General features: G+C 39.2%; 1 protein-coding gene and 1 long non-coding RNA gene across 3 annotated transcripts in view; one reads left to right on the top strand and one right to left on the bottom strand.

Annotated features, from left to right (window-relative positions):
* HNMT (histamine N-methyltransferase) overlaps positions 1–13,663 on the bottom strand; it is a 41,085-nt gene extending 27,422 nt beyond the window's left edge. The window contains exons 1-2 of one of the 2 annotated variants that reach the window (XM_086368052.1): positions 13,406–13,663; positions 3,910–3,962 (exon numbers count right to left, since the gene is read on the bottom strand). In XM_086368052.1, the coding sequence (XP_086224178.1) occupies positions 3,910–3,962; positions 13,406–13,542 (190 nt within the window). In that variant the 5' untranslated portion in view covers positions 13,543–13,663. The remainder of the gene's footprint in view (positions 1–3,909; positions 3,963–13,405) is intronic. The other variant, XM_086368060.1, reaches the window with a different exon arrangement.
* The window catches only part of LOC147378263 (uncharacterized), a 223,278-nt gene that overhangs the window by 127,714 nt on the left and 78,485 nt on the right, over positions 1–17,079 (top strand). The gene's annotated exons all lie outside the window — the stretch shown is intronic.

Here is a 17,079-nt window from a genome sequence, read left to right as displayed (position 1 = left end):
GTATTCTTGCCTGGAGAATCCCATGGACAGAGGAGCCTGGCAGGCTACAGGCCATGGGGTCACCAGAGTCGGGCATGACTTAGTGACTACCCACCGCCTCCACCATTTGGCCTCTGTAAAAACTACATGGTCTGTATTTCTGTACATGATTTTTTCCTCATGATTTCCTCTCTTTCTTTCTTTGAATACCCATAGTATTTATTTCAAACATTCTCCTAACAGTAAACATGTAATCTATGAATAATAATGTTGCTTATTAATTGTATTTTATTGATGTGGTAGATCAGTTATGGGTAACATCGGGAAATTTTCCATCAATTCCCTTTCTTTTGAACTGCACAGAGCCTTAATAATTGGTTGGTTTCTGAATTGAATTGCCAAATGCCTTTTTCAAAATTCTTACATTCTCCCTCAGATTATGAAATTCCTCTCCACCCAAATACCAATCAAGTTAGTGGTAAAGAACTTGCTTGCCAATGCAGAAGATGTAAGAGACATGAGTTTAATCCCTGAGTCAGGAAGATACCCTGCAGAAGGGCATGGCAGTATTCTTGCCTGGAGAATCCTATGGACAGCGGAGCCTGGTGGGCTACAATCCATAGGGTCACAAAGAATCAGACACAACTGAAGCAACTCAGCAACAACAAACAGAAGAGACAGAAGACAGAAAGGGTGCATAGCAGCCCTACTCATGGTTCTGAGAAGAAAATCAAATAGGTCCCCAAAGAGCATGAACATTAAGCAATATAAATGCCGAATCTGATTTAGGGAAGTTTTTAGTTTGTTTCTTTTGGTAGATTTTTTTTTCTCATTGTGGTGGTAAGAAGTGGTAGCACCATTATTAATGCAGAGAGAATATTTGCATTAAATATATGCAGAATATGACCTAGAGGTGCGTAGGCATCCAAGAAGAAAACATCTAGGAAGAGAAAACAGAGAGGCTCATAAGCTAAGACTGCAGCAGAACCCTGTAAGACGCATTATGGGAGCAGAACACAAGGTATAAGACAGGGCCAATGGCCTTATCTACTGGGGACTGGAGTTCAGCAGTGGATTTTTAAGGATACATAAGCCACAGGATAATGCAAAATCTCAGGAACACTGTAGATCGTGAAACATGCAGGGAGACCATTTCTCTAAGGCAAGGATAGAGTGTTCCTCACTATATAATAAAGTGTGTTTCTTCTGTGCACCCAGTACTTGCATTTAGTCAATGACAAACTATTAGATAAGTATCTCCCAGTTGGTACATAAACACTCAAACTAACTGAGTGGGATGTCCTTTCCCTTCAAACACCTTTCTGCTCTTTCATGCCAAGGGCCTTTAGACCTAGGAATTTTAAGTGTATTACTTTTGATTTCATATCTTACTTGAGCAGTGAGGGCTAAGTATTTACAGCTTGAATTTCTCTTGCAGTTCTTATGTTTTTGACCAGTGTCTTATGAACAGTGACCTGAAAGGGCACCCATATTCCCCTCAGGCAGAGCTTGTTATTAATACAATGTTAAGGTTCAGTCAGAAGAACACCAAGCATTACTCCCTCTGTTCTGAAAAGTTCTCTATATTAGCCCCTATTTGCACCTTTATGTAAGGAATCACTGTTTAGGGCAAATGTTCCTTTCTCTAGATAGCTTATAAGCATCTGGATAAATTTACATTAGAAATTCAATTAACTTTATATTAAAAGGTCAATTAACTTGGCCATGGTAGAGACTGTTTTTAATTACTTTTCCTTGTAGGGCTTCTCTTCTTGTCCAAGCACAAGTGGCACTATCAAATGATAAGTCTCATTGCCTGTGGTTGCCTTAAATTCATATGCAAAACACACTGGAAATGACTGTCTTGGTTAAATGAATTAATAGGACACTCTTTGAGCAATTCATCAATCTTATAATCCTTAGGACATAAAATATCACAAGCAATAATAGAGTATTTTAGCTTAAACACAATGTATTAGATCATTCATGACAGTATCTTTCATTACCTGTCCTTGTTGGTTTCTGTTTTCTTGCTGAAAGATGATAATAAAGTAAAACTACTTTAACAGTCAGTCCTTATTACATTATATCACAGTGTGTTTTATGAAAAATGAGCACTAGATGACATAAAAAACTATCCTATTCCATTAGAGGGCTCTTGGTTATCTTTGTGTTAAGATGTGTTGTGTTGCCACAATTGAACTCATTCATGTAGGGTTAGAACAATTACACTTAAGAGACTCAAGAAATCAGTATTTAACACTGTGTGACAAGTGGTAATGTAGTGATCACTTGTTACCAAGTGGTAACCTTTACTAACCATCACTCCATGGTTATTTTAAAAGAAAACAATAATAAGGATATCAACACATAAATAATATATATGACTATATTATTATATATTAATACATTATATAACATAAATAATATGACTATATATTATGTTAATATATATTATTATATATACTATATATATTATCATTATATTAACTCAGACTTTCAGATGACTAGCAACTTTAAATCAAACACTACTCAGGAGTTTGATATGTGGCAAAGTCTGGAGATAAATTTTCTTATTTTATTTTGTAGAAATGACCTACCTGCACCTTATAAAAGCAGTTTATAAACTTACCTGTATAAATCTCACTACAACCTATGAGACATAATTCGTTGCCCCCATTTTACTGATGGGCAAACTGAAGCTTACGTTTTAGCCAGGTTCACACAGTTCATTAGTGGCAGAGTTAGAAATTACACCCTCATTAATCTGCCTATCCAAACTTCACATTTCCCCTTGGGTAAAAGTACTGGTTCTAAGTAGTGAGACCATGAACTGCTTATGAAAGGGAGGTGGGGAGTGTGCAGAATGCTTAGAGGGCAGCTGTGAACCTGAGTCAGAGGAAAGGAATGGCTTAGGCCACGGCAACTCAAAGAGTGGGGCCACGAGAGGGTAAATTCACTATGTCATTAAGCATACTTTTCTGCATAGGATGCTTTCTCAATGAAAGAAGCTGTGCATTGATTTACATTCCAGGGCATGCTTATCTCCTCATGCACCAGCAATAGTTCGCAAACCACCAACCAGTCTATGGATCTCGTTTAAGTGGCACAAGCTTAAGGAATGTCTTTTGAAATTTTCCTTTACTATGAACAGTTAAATCATCTGGTTCAATGTCATCTTCAAAATTATTCTATGTTTTCCCATGCTTTTTATATGTTTAAAAAAATAAAATCATACTTATCTCTATTACAGATAATAATGAAATCTGATGTCCTAGACCCCATAAATATATGGGGACATTAATCTTAGTTGAAGTGATATGGCTCTTACTAGTTTTAATAGACAATGGCATCCCACTCAGTACTCTTGCGTGGAAAACCCCATGGACGGAGGAGCCTGGTAGGCTATAGTCCATGGGGTCGCTAAGAGTCGGACACGACTGGGTGACTTCACTTTCACTTTTCAGTTCCATGCATTGGAGAAGGAAATGGCAACCCACTCCAGTGTTCTTGACTGGAGAATCCCAGGGATGGGGGAGCCTGGTGGGCGGCCATCTATGGGGTCGCACAGAGTCGGACACAACTGAAGCAACTTAGCAGCAGCAGCAGCAGTTTTAATAAACTAATATCTTCCAAAAGTAAAGGAAAATGGCTTTTCTAAAGAATGGACAAAATTGCCGTCAAGCAGTATGAAGTCTGGTGGTTTAGTCGCTAAGTCATGTCTGACTCTTGTGAACCCATGGACTGTAACCTGCTACCCAGGCAAGAATACTGGAGTGGGTTGCCATTTACTTCTCCAGGGGATCTTCCCAACCCAGGAATCGAACTCAGGTCTCCTGCATTTGTAGGCAGATTCTTTACCAACTAAGCTATGAGGGAAGCTCATGATGTCTGGAGTGAAATACAAATTTTAAAATGTATTGTTCATACCTGCACCACCGCCAATGCTTAGAATCTTAATTTCAGATTTTATGTCTCCAATCCTGAAAAAAAAAATTATGTAGTTTAAGAAAAAATGTGCCAGGCAGTTTATAAAATCTGATTATCAAGTCTAGTTAAAGAGAACAGATGAAATTACAGTGAACAAAAATTAGGCCAACATGAAAGGTGTTGATCATTTCAGTGGTTATATTGCTGTCTTTACAAATCTTTGGAAGTAAAGATTCCACTCATTAACAGTCTTAAACTGGGATACTTTTAGAAATAGCACTATAAACATCTCAGAGGTAGGAAATGGCATTTGTTTAAAGACTGATTGGAGAATAAAAGCAGAAAAAGTGACTTTTGAGTCTGGTCATTATAATAAGCCATTCATTGTAAATGGGCTTCCCTGGTGGCTCAGATGATAAAGACTCCACCTGCTGGGTTCAGTCCCTGGGTTGGGAAGATTTTCTGGAGAAGGGAATGGCTACCCACTCCAATATTCTTGCCTGGGGAACTCCATGGACAGAGGATCCTGGTGGTCTACAGTCCATGGGGTCGCAGAGAGTTAGACATGACTGAGTGACACACACTTCTTTCATTGTAGATGGGAGAAAAGCTGAGGTGATTCATACTATCTCTATGATAGTTGCCTTCTTTCCTTCCTCTTGCTAACTTCCTTTCAATAAACAGATGTTAATTAAACATTTATTATGTGCTTGTCCTAGGCACTGATATATAAAAATGAGGAAGATACTACTTTTCTCTCAAGTTGAATTGTGAGATAAGAAAAGCCAAGTTTATGACTCTCTATAGGAATAGAGTGGACTTGATGGACTGGGATGTGATAGTAGGACTTTCTTTAGAATCATGTAAAATATTTTTTAAAAAAAATAATGGGTCAGAAAAAAGTAGGAGATGCACAGTGACTGCCACACGTTTCCAGTTTGGATGACCAGGTGAAGTGCGGTATCAAAAAAGATGCTGGGGGATGTAATTTTATGACAAGTTTATGTTTTGTCAGTTTTTTGTTTGTTTTGTGTTTTTAGGATTTTGATAAATCTGAATTCAGCAGATATTTGAATATGCAATATTGAAGCTGGGTAGAAGAGAGATTGGGATCAATGATGTATTCTGGAGAATTATCATAGAGTAATGGTCAAAACTAAGAGAATAGATTCTATCACCCAAGTATATTGCAAAGAGAAGAGTAGTGGGATTATGACACAGTGCCAGGTTTTAAAAGTAGTGGGATAATGGGGGAACACACAAAGAAGACACAGAGGGAAACAGCAAAACTCAGAGAGGTGATCAGAGAATTAGAGAAGGAAAAAAGCCAACGATAGTGTCAGAGGCATAAGAGTGTACAACTAAGTCATAAAAAAAGAAGACAACTCTTCGTTGAATTTGGCAATATGAATATCTGATAACAGCAGCTTTAAAGGAGGTTGAGAGCTGGAGTCAGATGGCAGTGGGATTAAAAGTGAAATCGATAAAGAGAAAGAAGATACAGAGATTTTTGAAAAAGGATGAAAGAGTGAAAAGGAAAAAGAGGAGATTGGAGGGGAAACATGAACTGAAAGAATGGTGCTTGTTTGTGTTTTGGGATGCTAAACAAGCTTGGTTTTTGGCTAAAGTGAGGAGCCTGCCCAGAGAGATAGGAAGAACACAGATTCAACCAGGGTTCTTAAAAATACTAGAAAGCATAGAGTCAATGACATCTGTGAATGAGTTGCCTTCCTCTAATTATCTTCCAGCTCATGATCATGAGTCTTAATATATCCATCGCTGTCTGTGCACTTGATTAATTCTTGAATATGCTTCTATCTGTGGATAGAATAGTGAGGTTACAGAGCAGAGCACCTAGGCACATAGGTTGGAATCGTAGCTTACTATTATGTTACCATGAATGAATTATTCTCTGTACCTTTATTACTAAGAAATAGGATAATAATACCTCCTACCATATAGGGCTATAATTATAGTATCTGCTTTTTGAAAGAGCTGTGAGGATTAAGTGACATAATTTATGTGAATCCTTTAGAAATGTGTCTGCATATGACAAGTACCCAACTTATTATTGTTCTAAGCACAGCTAAGTAATTTATATGAATCATTTTTCTGAATCATTTATATGAATCTTTTTCATATATGAAAAATTTTTATTATTGAAATACAGTTGACTTACAGTGTTGTGTTAATTACCATTATAGAGCAAAGTGATTCAATTATATGTTGATATATACATTCTTTTTTATATTCTTTTCCATTATTGTTTATCACAGGATATCAAATATAGTTCTCTGTGCTATATGACCTTGTTGTTTATGAATTCTATTTATAAAAGCTTACATCTGCTAACCCCAACCTTCTGCTCCATCCCTCCCCAATCCCTTCCCCCTTGGCAACCAGCAGTCTGTTCTCTATGGCCATGATTCTGTTTCACAGATAGATTCACTTGTGCCATTTTTTAAATTCCACATATAAGAGATCTCATATGGTATTTGTCTTTCTCTTTCTGATTCACTTCACTTAATATAATCTCTGGTTGTACCCATGTTACTACAAATGGCATTATTTTGTTCATTTTTATGACTGAGTAGTATTCCATTGTGTATATACACCACATCTTCTTTAGTCATTCATCTGTTGATGGACATTTAGGTTGTTTCCATGTCTTGGCTATTGTGACTAGTGCTTCTCTGAACATAGAAGTGCACATATCATTTAGAATTACAGTTTCGTCTGGATATATGCCCAGGGGTGGGATTGCTGGAATCATATGATAATTCTGTTTCTAGCTTTCTGAGGAACCTCCATACTATTTTCTATAGTGAGGGCACAGGCTTACATTCCTATCGACAGTGTAGCAGGATTCTCTTTTCTCCACATCTTCTCCAGCAATTGTTATTTGTTGACTTTTTAGTGATGGTCATTCTGATCAGTGTGAGGTGGTACGTTATTTTAGTTTTGATTTGTATTTCTCTAAGAATTAGTAATGTTGGGCATCTTAACATGTGCCTATTGGCCATCTCTTGTGGGGTCACTGCTCCTTTCTCCTGGGTCCTAGTGCACACAAGGTTCTGTTTGTGCCCTTGCAGAGTCTGTTTCCCCAGTCCCGTGTAAGTTCTGGCGGCTCTATGATGGGTGTATGGTGACCTCCTCCAAAAGGGCTTATGCCATAACCAGGTCTACTGCACCCAAAGCCCCTGCCCCCACAGCAGTCCTCTGCTGACCCATACCTCCTCAGAAGACACCCAAAGTTCTGTCTCAGGCTTTGTGGGGAAACCTGTATACAGGTCAAGAAGCAGCAGTTAGAAGTGAATATGGAACAACAGACTGGCTCCAAATTGGGAAAGGAGTATGTCAAGGCTGTATATTGTCATCCTGCTTATTTAACTTATATGCAGAGTACATCATGAGAATGCTGGACTGGATGAAGCACAAGCTGGAATCAAGATTGCTGGGAGAAATATCAATAACCTCAGATTTGCAGATGACACCACCCTTATGGCAGAAAGCAAAGAACCAAAGAGCCTCTTGATGGAAGTAAAAGAGGAGAGTGAAAAAGTTGGCTTAAAATTCAGCATTCAGAAAACTAAAGTCATGGCATCTGGTCCCATCACTTCATGGCACATAGATGGGGAAACAATGCAAACAGTGACAGACTTTATATTTGGGGGCTCCAAAATCACTGCAGATGGGGACTGCAGCCATGAAATTAAAAGACACTTGCTCCTTGGAAGAAAAGCTATGACAAAACTGGACAGCTTATTAAAAAGCAGAGACATTACTTTGCCAACAAAGGTCCATCTAGTCAAAGTTATGGTTTTTCGAGCAGTTATATATGGATGTGAGTGTTGGACTATAAAGAAAGCTGAGCACTGAGGAATTGATGCTTTTGAACTGTGGTGTTGGAGAAGACTCTTGAGAGTCCCTTGAACAGCAAGGAGATCCAACCAGTCCATCCTAAAAGAAATCAATCCTGGATATTCATTGGAAGGATTGATGCTGAAGCTGAAACTCCAACACTTTGGCCACCTGATGCGAAGAACTGAGTTATTTGAAAAGACCCTGATGCTGGGAAAGATTGAAGGTGGGAGGAGAAGGGGATGACAAAGGATGAGATGGTTGGATGGCATCACCAACTCAATGGACATGGGTTTGGGTGGACTCCCGGAGTTGGTGATGGACAGGGAGGCCTGGCGTTCATGCTACAGTCCATGGGGTCGCAAAGAGTCAGACATGATTGAGCAACTGAACTAACTGAACTGAACTGATTGGCTATCTCTAGTAACTCAGAAGGTTAAGAATCTCCCTGTGGGTGGGAGACCAGGTTCTATCCCTGGGTTGGAGGATCCTCTGGAAAAGGAAATGGCAACCCACTTCAGTTTTATTGCCTGGAGAATCCCATAGACAGAGGAGCCTGGTGGGCTACAGTCCATGGGGGTGCAAAGAGTCAGACAAGACTGAGCAACTAACACTTTCACACTTTTCATTGGCCATCTGTAATGAATTAACCCTTTGAATTCTTACAACACCTCTGTGAGTTAGATACTATTATTATTCCATTTTATATAGTATGATGATACCTAAGAATTATTGAAAAGTTGCTATTTTTCCAGGCAAGGATCTAAATGCATTACATGTAACAACAACAATCAGTTCAGTTCAGTGCAGTCACTCAGTCATGTCCGAGTCTTTGCGACCCCATGAATTGCAGCACACCAGGCCTCCCTGTCCATCACCAACTCCCGGAGTTCACTCAAACTCATGTCCATCGAGTCAGTGATGCTATCCAGCCATCTCATCCTCTGTCGTCCCCTTCTCCTCCTGCTCCCAATCCCTCCCAGCATCAGAGTCTTTTCCAATGAGTCAACTCTTTGCGTGAGGTGGACAAAGTATTGGAGTTTCAGCTTCAGCATCAGTCCTTCCAATGAACACCCAGGACTGATCTCCTTTAGGATGGACTGGTTGGATCTCCTTGCAGTCCAAGGGACTCTCAAGAGTCTTCTCCAACACCACAGTTCAAGAGCATCAATTCTTCGGCACTCAGCTTTCTTCACAGTCCAAATCTCACATCCGTACATGACGACTGGAAAAACCATAGCCTTGACTAAATGGACCTTTGTTGGCAAAGAAATGTCTCTGCTTTTCAATATGCTATCTAGGTTGGTCATAACTTTCCTTCCAAGGAGTAAGTGTCTTTTAATTTCATGACTGCAGTCACCATCTGCAGTGATTTTGGAGCCCCCCAAAAAAAGTCTGAGAGTGTTTCCACTGTTTCCCCATCTATTTCCCATGAAGTGATGGGACCAGATGCCATGATCTTCGTTTTCTGAATGTTGAGCTTTAAGCCAACATTTCCACTCTCCTCTTTCACTTTCATCAAGAGGCTTTTTAATTTCTCATCACTTTCTGCCATAAGGTGGTATAATGTGCATATCTGAGGTTATTGATATTTCTCCCGGCAATGTTGATTCCAGCTTGTGCTTCTTCCAGCCCAGCGTTTCTCATGATGTACTCATGATGACAACAACAATAAGCTACTATTTATAGCTATATACTATAGCCCTCCCCACTCTGCTCTCTACCTCCTGACAGGTGATTGAATAATTCCTCCCTGAGGAAATAACCCATCTCACCGATAAACTTATCTATATTGGTACCTGAGAATCCTCCATCAAGAGCTAAGTCCACATCTAATTACTACGAGTCAGCAACTCAACAGACTATTTCAGTATGTACACAAAGAGGTTCTGAACCAATTTTTAGTGCCTCATATTTAACTGGATGGACAACCAGGGCTTATCAGGTAGTTGGGGAGCTCCCCTAATTAGTCATTAAGTCATGTCTAACTCATTACAACCCCATGGACTGTAGTCCACAAGACTCCTCTGTCCATGGGGTTTCCCAACTAAGAATACTGGAGTGAGTTGCCATTTCCTTCTCCATGGGATCTTCCCAACAGAGGGATTGAACCAGTGTCTCCTGCTTTGCAGGTGGTCTCAAGCATTGCAGACTGATCCTTTACTGACTGAGCTACCAGGAAAGCAATGACAGAGAGACCAAAAGAAACAGAAAAGGCAAATTCAGAAGAAACATTCAGAAAGCCAAGGAAAATTTTATAATAGATAAAGGAAGGTAGACTATCTATGAAAGATGAACAGGATGCTATAAAAAAGGAATATTCTTGGAAATTAAAAACACAATACTGAACAATAGAGGGCTGAAAGATAAAATTGGGAGAAACTGGAAACATAAGGAAATTAGAGAATTGATTTAGGAGGTCCTCTGTTTGATGAAAAGAAGTCCCAGAAAGACAAAAAAAGAGGGGAGGAATGATTAAATAATACCAAAGCTTCCCTGAACTGAAGGATCTGAATCTTAATTGAAATGGCCCAGGGACTACCCACAAAAATGGGTGAAAAACACCCACACCATAAATTATTATCTTAAAATTTCCGAATACTAGATACAAGAGAAGATCCTAGAAAGGAACCAAAAACAAAACACAGTAGCAAAAGGTCACAAGCTAAAGATGAAGAATTTGAATGGCATTAGGTTTCTCAGTAGTAACTCTAGTGGCTATGGTGGTGGTTTAGTTGCTAAGTCGTGTCCGATTCTTGCAATCCCGTGGACTGTAGCCTGCCAGGCTCCTTTGTCCATGGGATTTTCCAGGCTAGAATACTGAAGTGGATTGCCATTTCTTTCTCCAGAGGATCTTCCCAACCCAGGAATTGAACCTGGGTCTCCTGCATTGCAGGCAGATTCTTTACTGACTAAGCTATGAGAGAAGCCCTCTAGTGGTTATAAGACCATGGAAAAATATCTTTAAATTTCTGGTATAAAATCATTTTCAGTGCAGAGTTTTATACCCTAACTATTTAACTCTAACAAAGATGAGCAGAGAGAAGGCATTACTTCCCATGCACTCTTTCTTAGAAAACCCTTAAAGGATTAGCAGGGGGGAGGGGAGAAAGATTAAAGAAACCAAGAAAAACACAACATGGAATTCAGAATCAGAGAATTTAGTACTAGAGAGAGGAGAAGAGAATTTCTATAAGATGAAATAACTTCCCTTATCAGGCCAAAACCAAATCAAGCCAAACTGGAAAAAAAAGAACAGAAAAGTCCAGAAACAGTATTCCCATGAGGAAAAACTAACAGATTACTTGATCTGTTGGAATATATTGAGAGATTAATATTTCTGTTTAGGGTATAAATAGTGATAGGTACATAGAAAACTAAGAATATAAACTAAAATCAATAGGTAACTCTAGGAAAAACAAAAAGTTATACCTGAAATGAAGTGTAATGATAGTATAAATGCATTGTTCAGTTATGAATAATATGTACAGACAAAATGATATAAACTAATAAAAATTTAGACACATGTAAGGTATATATGCATGTATAAACACACACATATATATACATGCTATATATGTACATATATATTGTATTGACATGGTGGGGAGACAGATGTGCATGTTTATTTAGCACTTTTAATACATTAAAATTAAGGAAGAGAATAACATGTTATTTAGAATTAGGAAAGAAAATTCCATAAGAAATAAGTAAATGATTTCAGAATGTTGAAAGTCATTGTCTCTATAGAGAGCATGAATCAGGAATGAGAGTGGTTAAGGCAGGAAACCACTGTTTTTGTTGTTGTTGTTATTGTAAGCTTTTCAGAATCATTTGACTTTTAAAAATATGAGCACATCTTGCTTTAATAAAAATGAAAAATTAAGCAGACATGTTGCCTATTGATAATTGATAAACAACTTTAAGTAGCAGTTTTGAAAGTCCTTTAGCTAAATCTCATTTCACATCACCTTCAGAAAAAAATTGCTTTAAAAAAATATGATTCAGATGATTTCTAATTGGATCTTACCACTATAAGGCAAACTTAGTTACGCCTTTGAAAATTCTTCAGTAGTTCACAGATTTCACATTCAGTATTTCCAGTTAGACTGTATACGCTTGAAGACAGGACAGGGGGTCATCATTCATTATGTTCTGTGCATCCATCATATGTCTTCAAACCAAACTGATGGCTGAAGTAAACTAAGGATTTGCATAACCACAGACTAGAACACAGATGCTTAGTACTGCAAAAGAACTCAGAAATCAACTCATTACCTTTAATTTTGGAAATGAGCAAAAAGACCCAAAGAAACTATAATTTGTTTTTGGATAAAAAATTGTTTATTTGCTGTCTGCTTTGATTTTTGCTTTATTTTCCTATTGTATGTGTGCTCAGTCACTCAATCCTGTCCAACGTTTTACAGTTCCATGAACTGTAGCCTACCAGGCTCCTCTGTCCATGGAATTTTTCCAGAATACTAGAGTCAGTAGCCATTGCCTCTTCTAGGGGATCTTCCCCACACGGGGATCAAACCTGTGTCTTCTGCATCTCCTGAATTGGCAGGTGGATTTTTCACCACTGCGCCACCTGGGAAGTCCTATTACCCTATTATTTATTAATATATAACAGTTAAAAAAAAATTGAAAACTGAACCATGACAGATAAAGGATAGAAAAGGAAACAAAATTCCATAAATTATACATCCAACAATGCCTTCTCTAGTCAGGCAGATTTAACTGCACTGGTTAAAGAATTTCAGGCCTATAACAGAAAAATCCGACACAAAGACTAAAATATCAGTTGTTATGTGTGTTTTTTTTTTTTTTTTTTGCTATTGCAAATTGGATCCACAGTCATTTTTTCCAGTTTTCCATCATTATTTCCTGAAGCAGAGTCAGGTTACAGCAGTCCGCCCCCAGATAGGTGATTTGATTATCTTTACCATGTGGAATCTGTTACTCTCATAATGCTTATCAGCTCTGGCACAAATTGAACACATTAATCACCAAAAAAAACAAACAAACCAAAAGCAGTCTGCCAGAAGGATAAGAACTAGTGAGTTTCATTGATAATGGAAAAATGCTTAGGTAGGGCCACATTGTTAATATTAACTTGAAAGTAAAAAGACAATTTTTCTTTTGGAGAGTGGTAACTATGATAAAGGATATGGAAAATGAATTTAAATGGGTGTTAGAAGAATTGAGAGGCATCCACTCAATCCCCAGGGGTAAACAGTATTTCGTAATTATTTGATTCTAATTCAAAGAACACTAGACTCTGGGATTTTTTGAAACATAAAATTTGGAGGAGAGCCGAAAAAATCTCATCTCAAAGATTTGGATCTTATCTTTTCCCATAAGAACGTGAATTTGTGCCTTCAAAGGGTTAACGCTTATCTCTGAGCAGCTTGAAATCCGCACAAATCAGAGCTTTTGAATGTTTCTAGTGATCGGCTCACTGAAACGCGGCAGCAGGGGCGCAGGGCTGCTCGGGGACAAGCCAAGCTGCTATCAGTTCCCCTTATCCCGCAGCCCAGCCTGCCTGCCGGGCATGACCCATCTATCACTGCACAGAGCGCGCCCAGGCTTGTCCCTTGCACAAAAGACGGCCTGTGTTTTCTGCTGCTGTTACCTTGCTATTATGCCCGGCAGCTTCTTGTCCATGAATTCCTGCATACACTGGTGCTCCGTGGAATTGCTGAGAAACCTCCGGAAAGACTCAACGTATCTGCTGTGGTCAGTAAACAGGCTCCTCATGGAAGATGCCATTTTTGGTTTTCTGAAAGACAGGGAGGGAAGGGACGTTTTACTTCCTTCCTTTCCCTTCCTAGTTCCTTCTTTCTCTCCTCACCCCCCCCCACACCGGGTTCTATCCAAAAAAAAAAAAAAACACAAACAAACCAAACCCCACAACAGGCCTGCTTTGAATTGAAAGTGCTGCCAAGGCTGGGTGTGCAAAAGCTGATACTAAATCAGTATTTGCACAGGACTTTGCCCCTGAGACTTCACCCGGCCACAGTTATCTTTTTTTTTTTTTTAAATTTTTTAAAAGATAAATTTATTTATTTTAGGCCACAGTTATCTTAGAAGAAGAGGAGGTGGTAACACAGAGCAGTAAATCCATTGCTGAAACTTGCTTTAAAACTCAAGTTCAGAATGTTGTAAAAGCAGACAACATTCAAATCACTTCCTGTTCTGGCAGCAGTTCCCAGTGGGAAAGTGGCCACCAAAGCGGTAACAATGACAGAAGAAACAGGCCAGTTCAAGGCTTTCCTTCTTTTCTAGAGGCAACTGCTGAATCTTTGACAAAAGATTGTCATCTGCCTCCAGGCTTTCTGTAGGAGAGTTTCCTGCCTTCACACCCCAGCACATTTAAACTTTAAACTCTGCCGCATTTCTTCAGGTGCTGCTTAGTTTGCTGTGATTCAGGAACGGAGCTTTTGGGTTGGCCATAAAGGTCATTCGGGTTTTTCCATAAAATGTTATACCAAAACCCTAAGTGAATGTTTCAGCCAACGTCAAATTAACTGAAAGGTCTGAGAAGCCTGTTTGGGGGATGAGGGTGGAGTTGGGAATGAGGAATATGAGAGCCCAGTCGCAGGGGAAGAATGCAGGACACTGGAACCCTTCAATCCATTGGAAGCCTTCCCTAAGTACTTCTGAACAAGGGATTCTAGACTTCCAGGATTGGATGAGTCTTTGGAGGCCATATGGTGTCCCCTGTCAAAAGACTCAAAGTGTTTGAGCCTTTTATCTAGGAAATGGTCTTTAAGAAGGCCACCCCTATACCAGCATGGGATATTAATTATAATAGAATCCAAATCACGGAGCAGTTATGAGAATTAAATTAATTCATACACCAGTCTTAGAAATGTGTCTGCCTAAACCATTCTCCTCTTCTGATTCTCTTCCAAAGCTGTCCTGTAAGCATTCAGCACGTTCCTCAACCCTCTTTTATAAGCACCTCATGGTCTCACTACTTAGAGCCATGGCTTTTATCCAAGGGGAATGGGAAGTCTGGAATGAACTGTGGGAACTTTACTGAAATACGAGCTTCAGTTTGCTCATCAGTAAAATGGGAATGAGTTATGTTTCATAGGTTGTAGTGAGATTTATATAGATAATATTTATAAAGTCCTTTTAGCATGTTAGTACTGCTTAAGGGGCAGGCTGGTCCTTTCTGCAATAACAAAACAACCAAAAAGCAGTTATTTTATTTATGGAACTGAAAATTGAGTTTAATATTTATTTTCCCTTGTCACCAAATATTACTTTTCTTCAGATGTTTTTCTGATCAGTTAACAATGCAAAAGTTATTCTTAGCTTGTGGGCTGCACAAAATCAGGTGCTGGCCTGGATTTGATCCATGGGCTCTGGTTGTCCTTGTATGCTTGTGCTCAGTCATGTCTGACTCTTTGTGACACCGTGAACTGTACCCTCCAGGCTGCTCTGTCCATGGAATTTTCCAGACAAAAATACAGGAGTATTAGACAACCCAGGAGTGGGTTGTCATTTCCTCCTCCAGGGGCTCTTCCCCACCCAGGGAATGAACCCCTGTCTCCTGCATCTCCTGCATCGGTAAGCAGACCCTTAATCTAGCTCCTAGGCCTCCCTCCATACACGTAACTGCTTAACTCCCATCTCTATGCAGCCAGCCTCACCCTCTTCATACTGACTCCCACAAGCTTTAATTCATCTATTACCATTTTTCACTCTTCTATTTAGACCTCAATCCAGATCATTCAGTAATTTATCTACTGAACAAATATTTAATAAGGGTTTACTGTGTGCTATTCTGCTGAGAAAAATTAACCTTAATCTTGATCTTCCTACAGAAAACTACCTTTAACTAAAACTTCACTTGAGGCCATCACCGTCTAACTTACTGTCACATCTTCCCCAACAACCTGCTTTACAGATGTGACTCACTAAGGATTTCCTCTCCATTCTCATTGCTTCCATGATGTTTGAGATTTCCCGCCCCCCACCCTTTTTTTTAACCTATTGTGCTATTTTTCTTACTGGCTTTCCTGCACTAGGAGTCACACAGATCCTAGCCAAGCTTATTGTCACTGCCAGATTCAGTTTTTGAAAGCACAGTTTTGATAAAGTCACTCCTCTCCCCCCAGATATCTACTGTCTGTCTCCTCACTGATCTCCAAGTCCAAGACTCATTCTGTGACCCTCCCCCACCTCCAAATCATGTAGATTTATGTTTCAGATTTCTTGAGACTTGCATTGGATCCCTGCAAACTCTGCTGCTTATCTGAATATGTCCCTGTGTTTGCCTGCCTGGACCTCTCTTCATAATAGATCCTCCCTGTATATAAAGTGCTGCTGCTTCTGTTGCCCCACCCACGAAAATTTTTCCCATTCTCCTGAAGCTACCACTTTCATGAAGCCTTCCATATTTCCCTCCAAAGGATTAGCACTCATGTACTTAATTTCTGAGCCTCTTGTAACTTTGATAGCATTTGTCTTTGTGTCATGGTTTATTAATGTATTTGCCTCGTTTCCCTGGCTGCTCCCCATGTGATTGCTAGTTCAGAGAGATAGAAACTGTGTCACAACTACTCTGTCTGACATGTGCTGCTCACAGTAGGCTTTCAGTTATTTTAAATGATTAAAAATGTGCTTGATCATTTTCACTCTGAAGATGCTTTCCATAATCAGTTTCTTCAACCTTTTTCTTGTTGGACAACACTAACTGTTATTAACACAATCAGAGTTCCATTTATTGACTGCTAATGTGCCTGAACTTTTCAAATTCAGTATAAGATTTTTACTTTGTAGTCCTTCTGTGAATGTTCGTACATGGCAGATAAGAAAACAGATTCTGAGGGGTTGGGTCCTTTACTCAGTGTATCTAGGGTGTTGTAGGCTAGGCATGTAACTCGTCTGTCAAATCCCAAGACCAATGCTCTTAAAAGTCTTTATATTCAGCCAAAATCTGCACATATTACCTCCCTATAATTTCTACATAACACTATTATCTCTGGTTATTTAAACAGAATGATTCTAATTCCTTGTCCGTATAACTAACCCATTAAAAATTTTGAAATTGACTTATGGAATAGCCCTACTCCCAAAGGTGTCTCTTCCATAGTAATTCTTAGTCCATTTGGACTGCTCTAACAAAAATACTACAGAATGAGTGACTTAAACAACAGCATTTATTTCTCATAATTCATTTTTAAAATATTTATTTTTGGCTATGTTGAGTCGTAGTTGGCACCTGGGATCTTTCGTTGCAGCTCATAGTCTTCTCTCTGTTGTAGCTCTTGGGCTCAGGGGTTGTGGTTCGAG

Source organism: Bos grunniens, chromosome 2, assembly GCF_055505025.1.
Source record: "Bos grunniens cultivar Pamir isolate PY7600 chromosome 2, Bosgru_T2T1.0, whole genome shotgun sequence".
Classification (NCBI taxonomy): Eukaryota; Metazoa; Chordata; class Mammalia; order Artiodactyla; family Bovidae; genus Bos; species Bos grunniens.
This window is presented reverse-complemented; position numbering and strand designations above follow the sequence as displayed.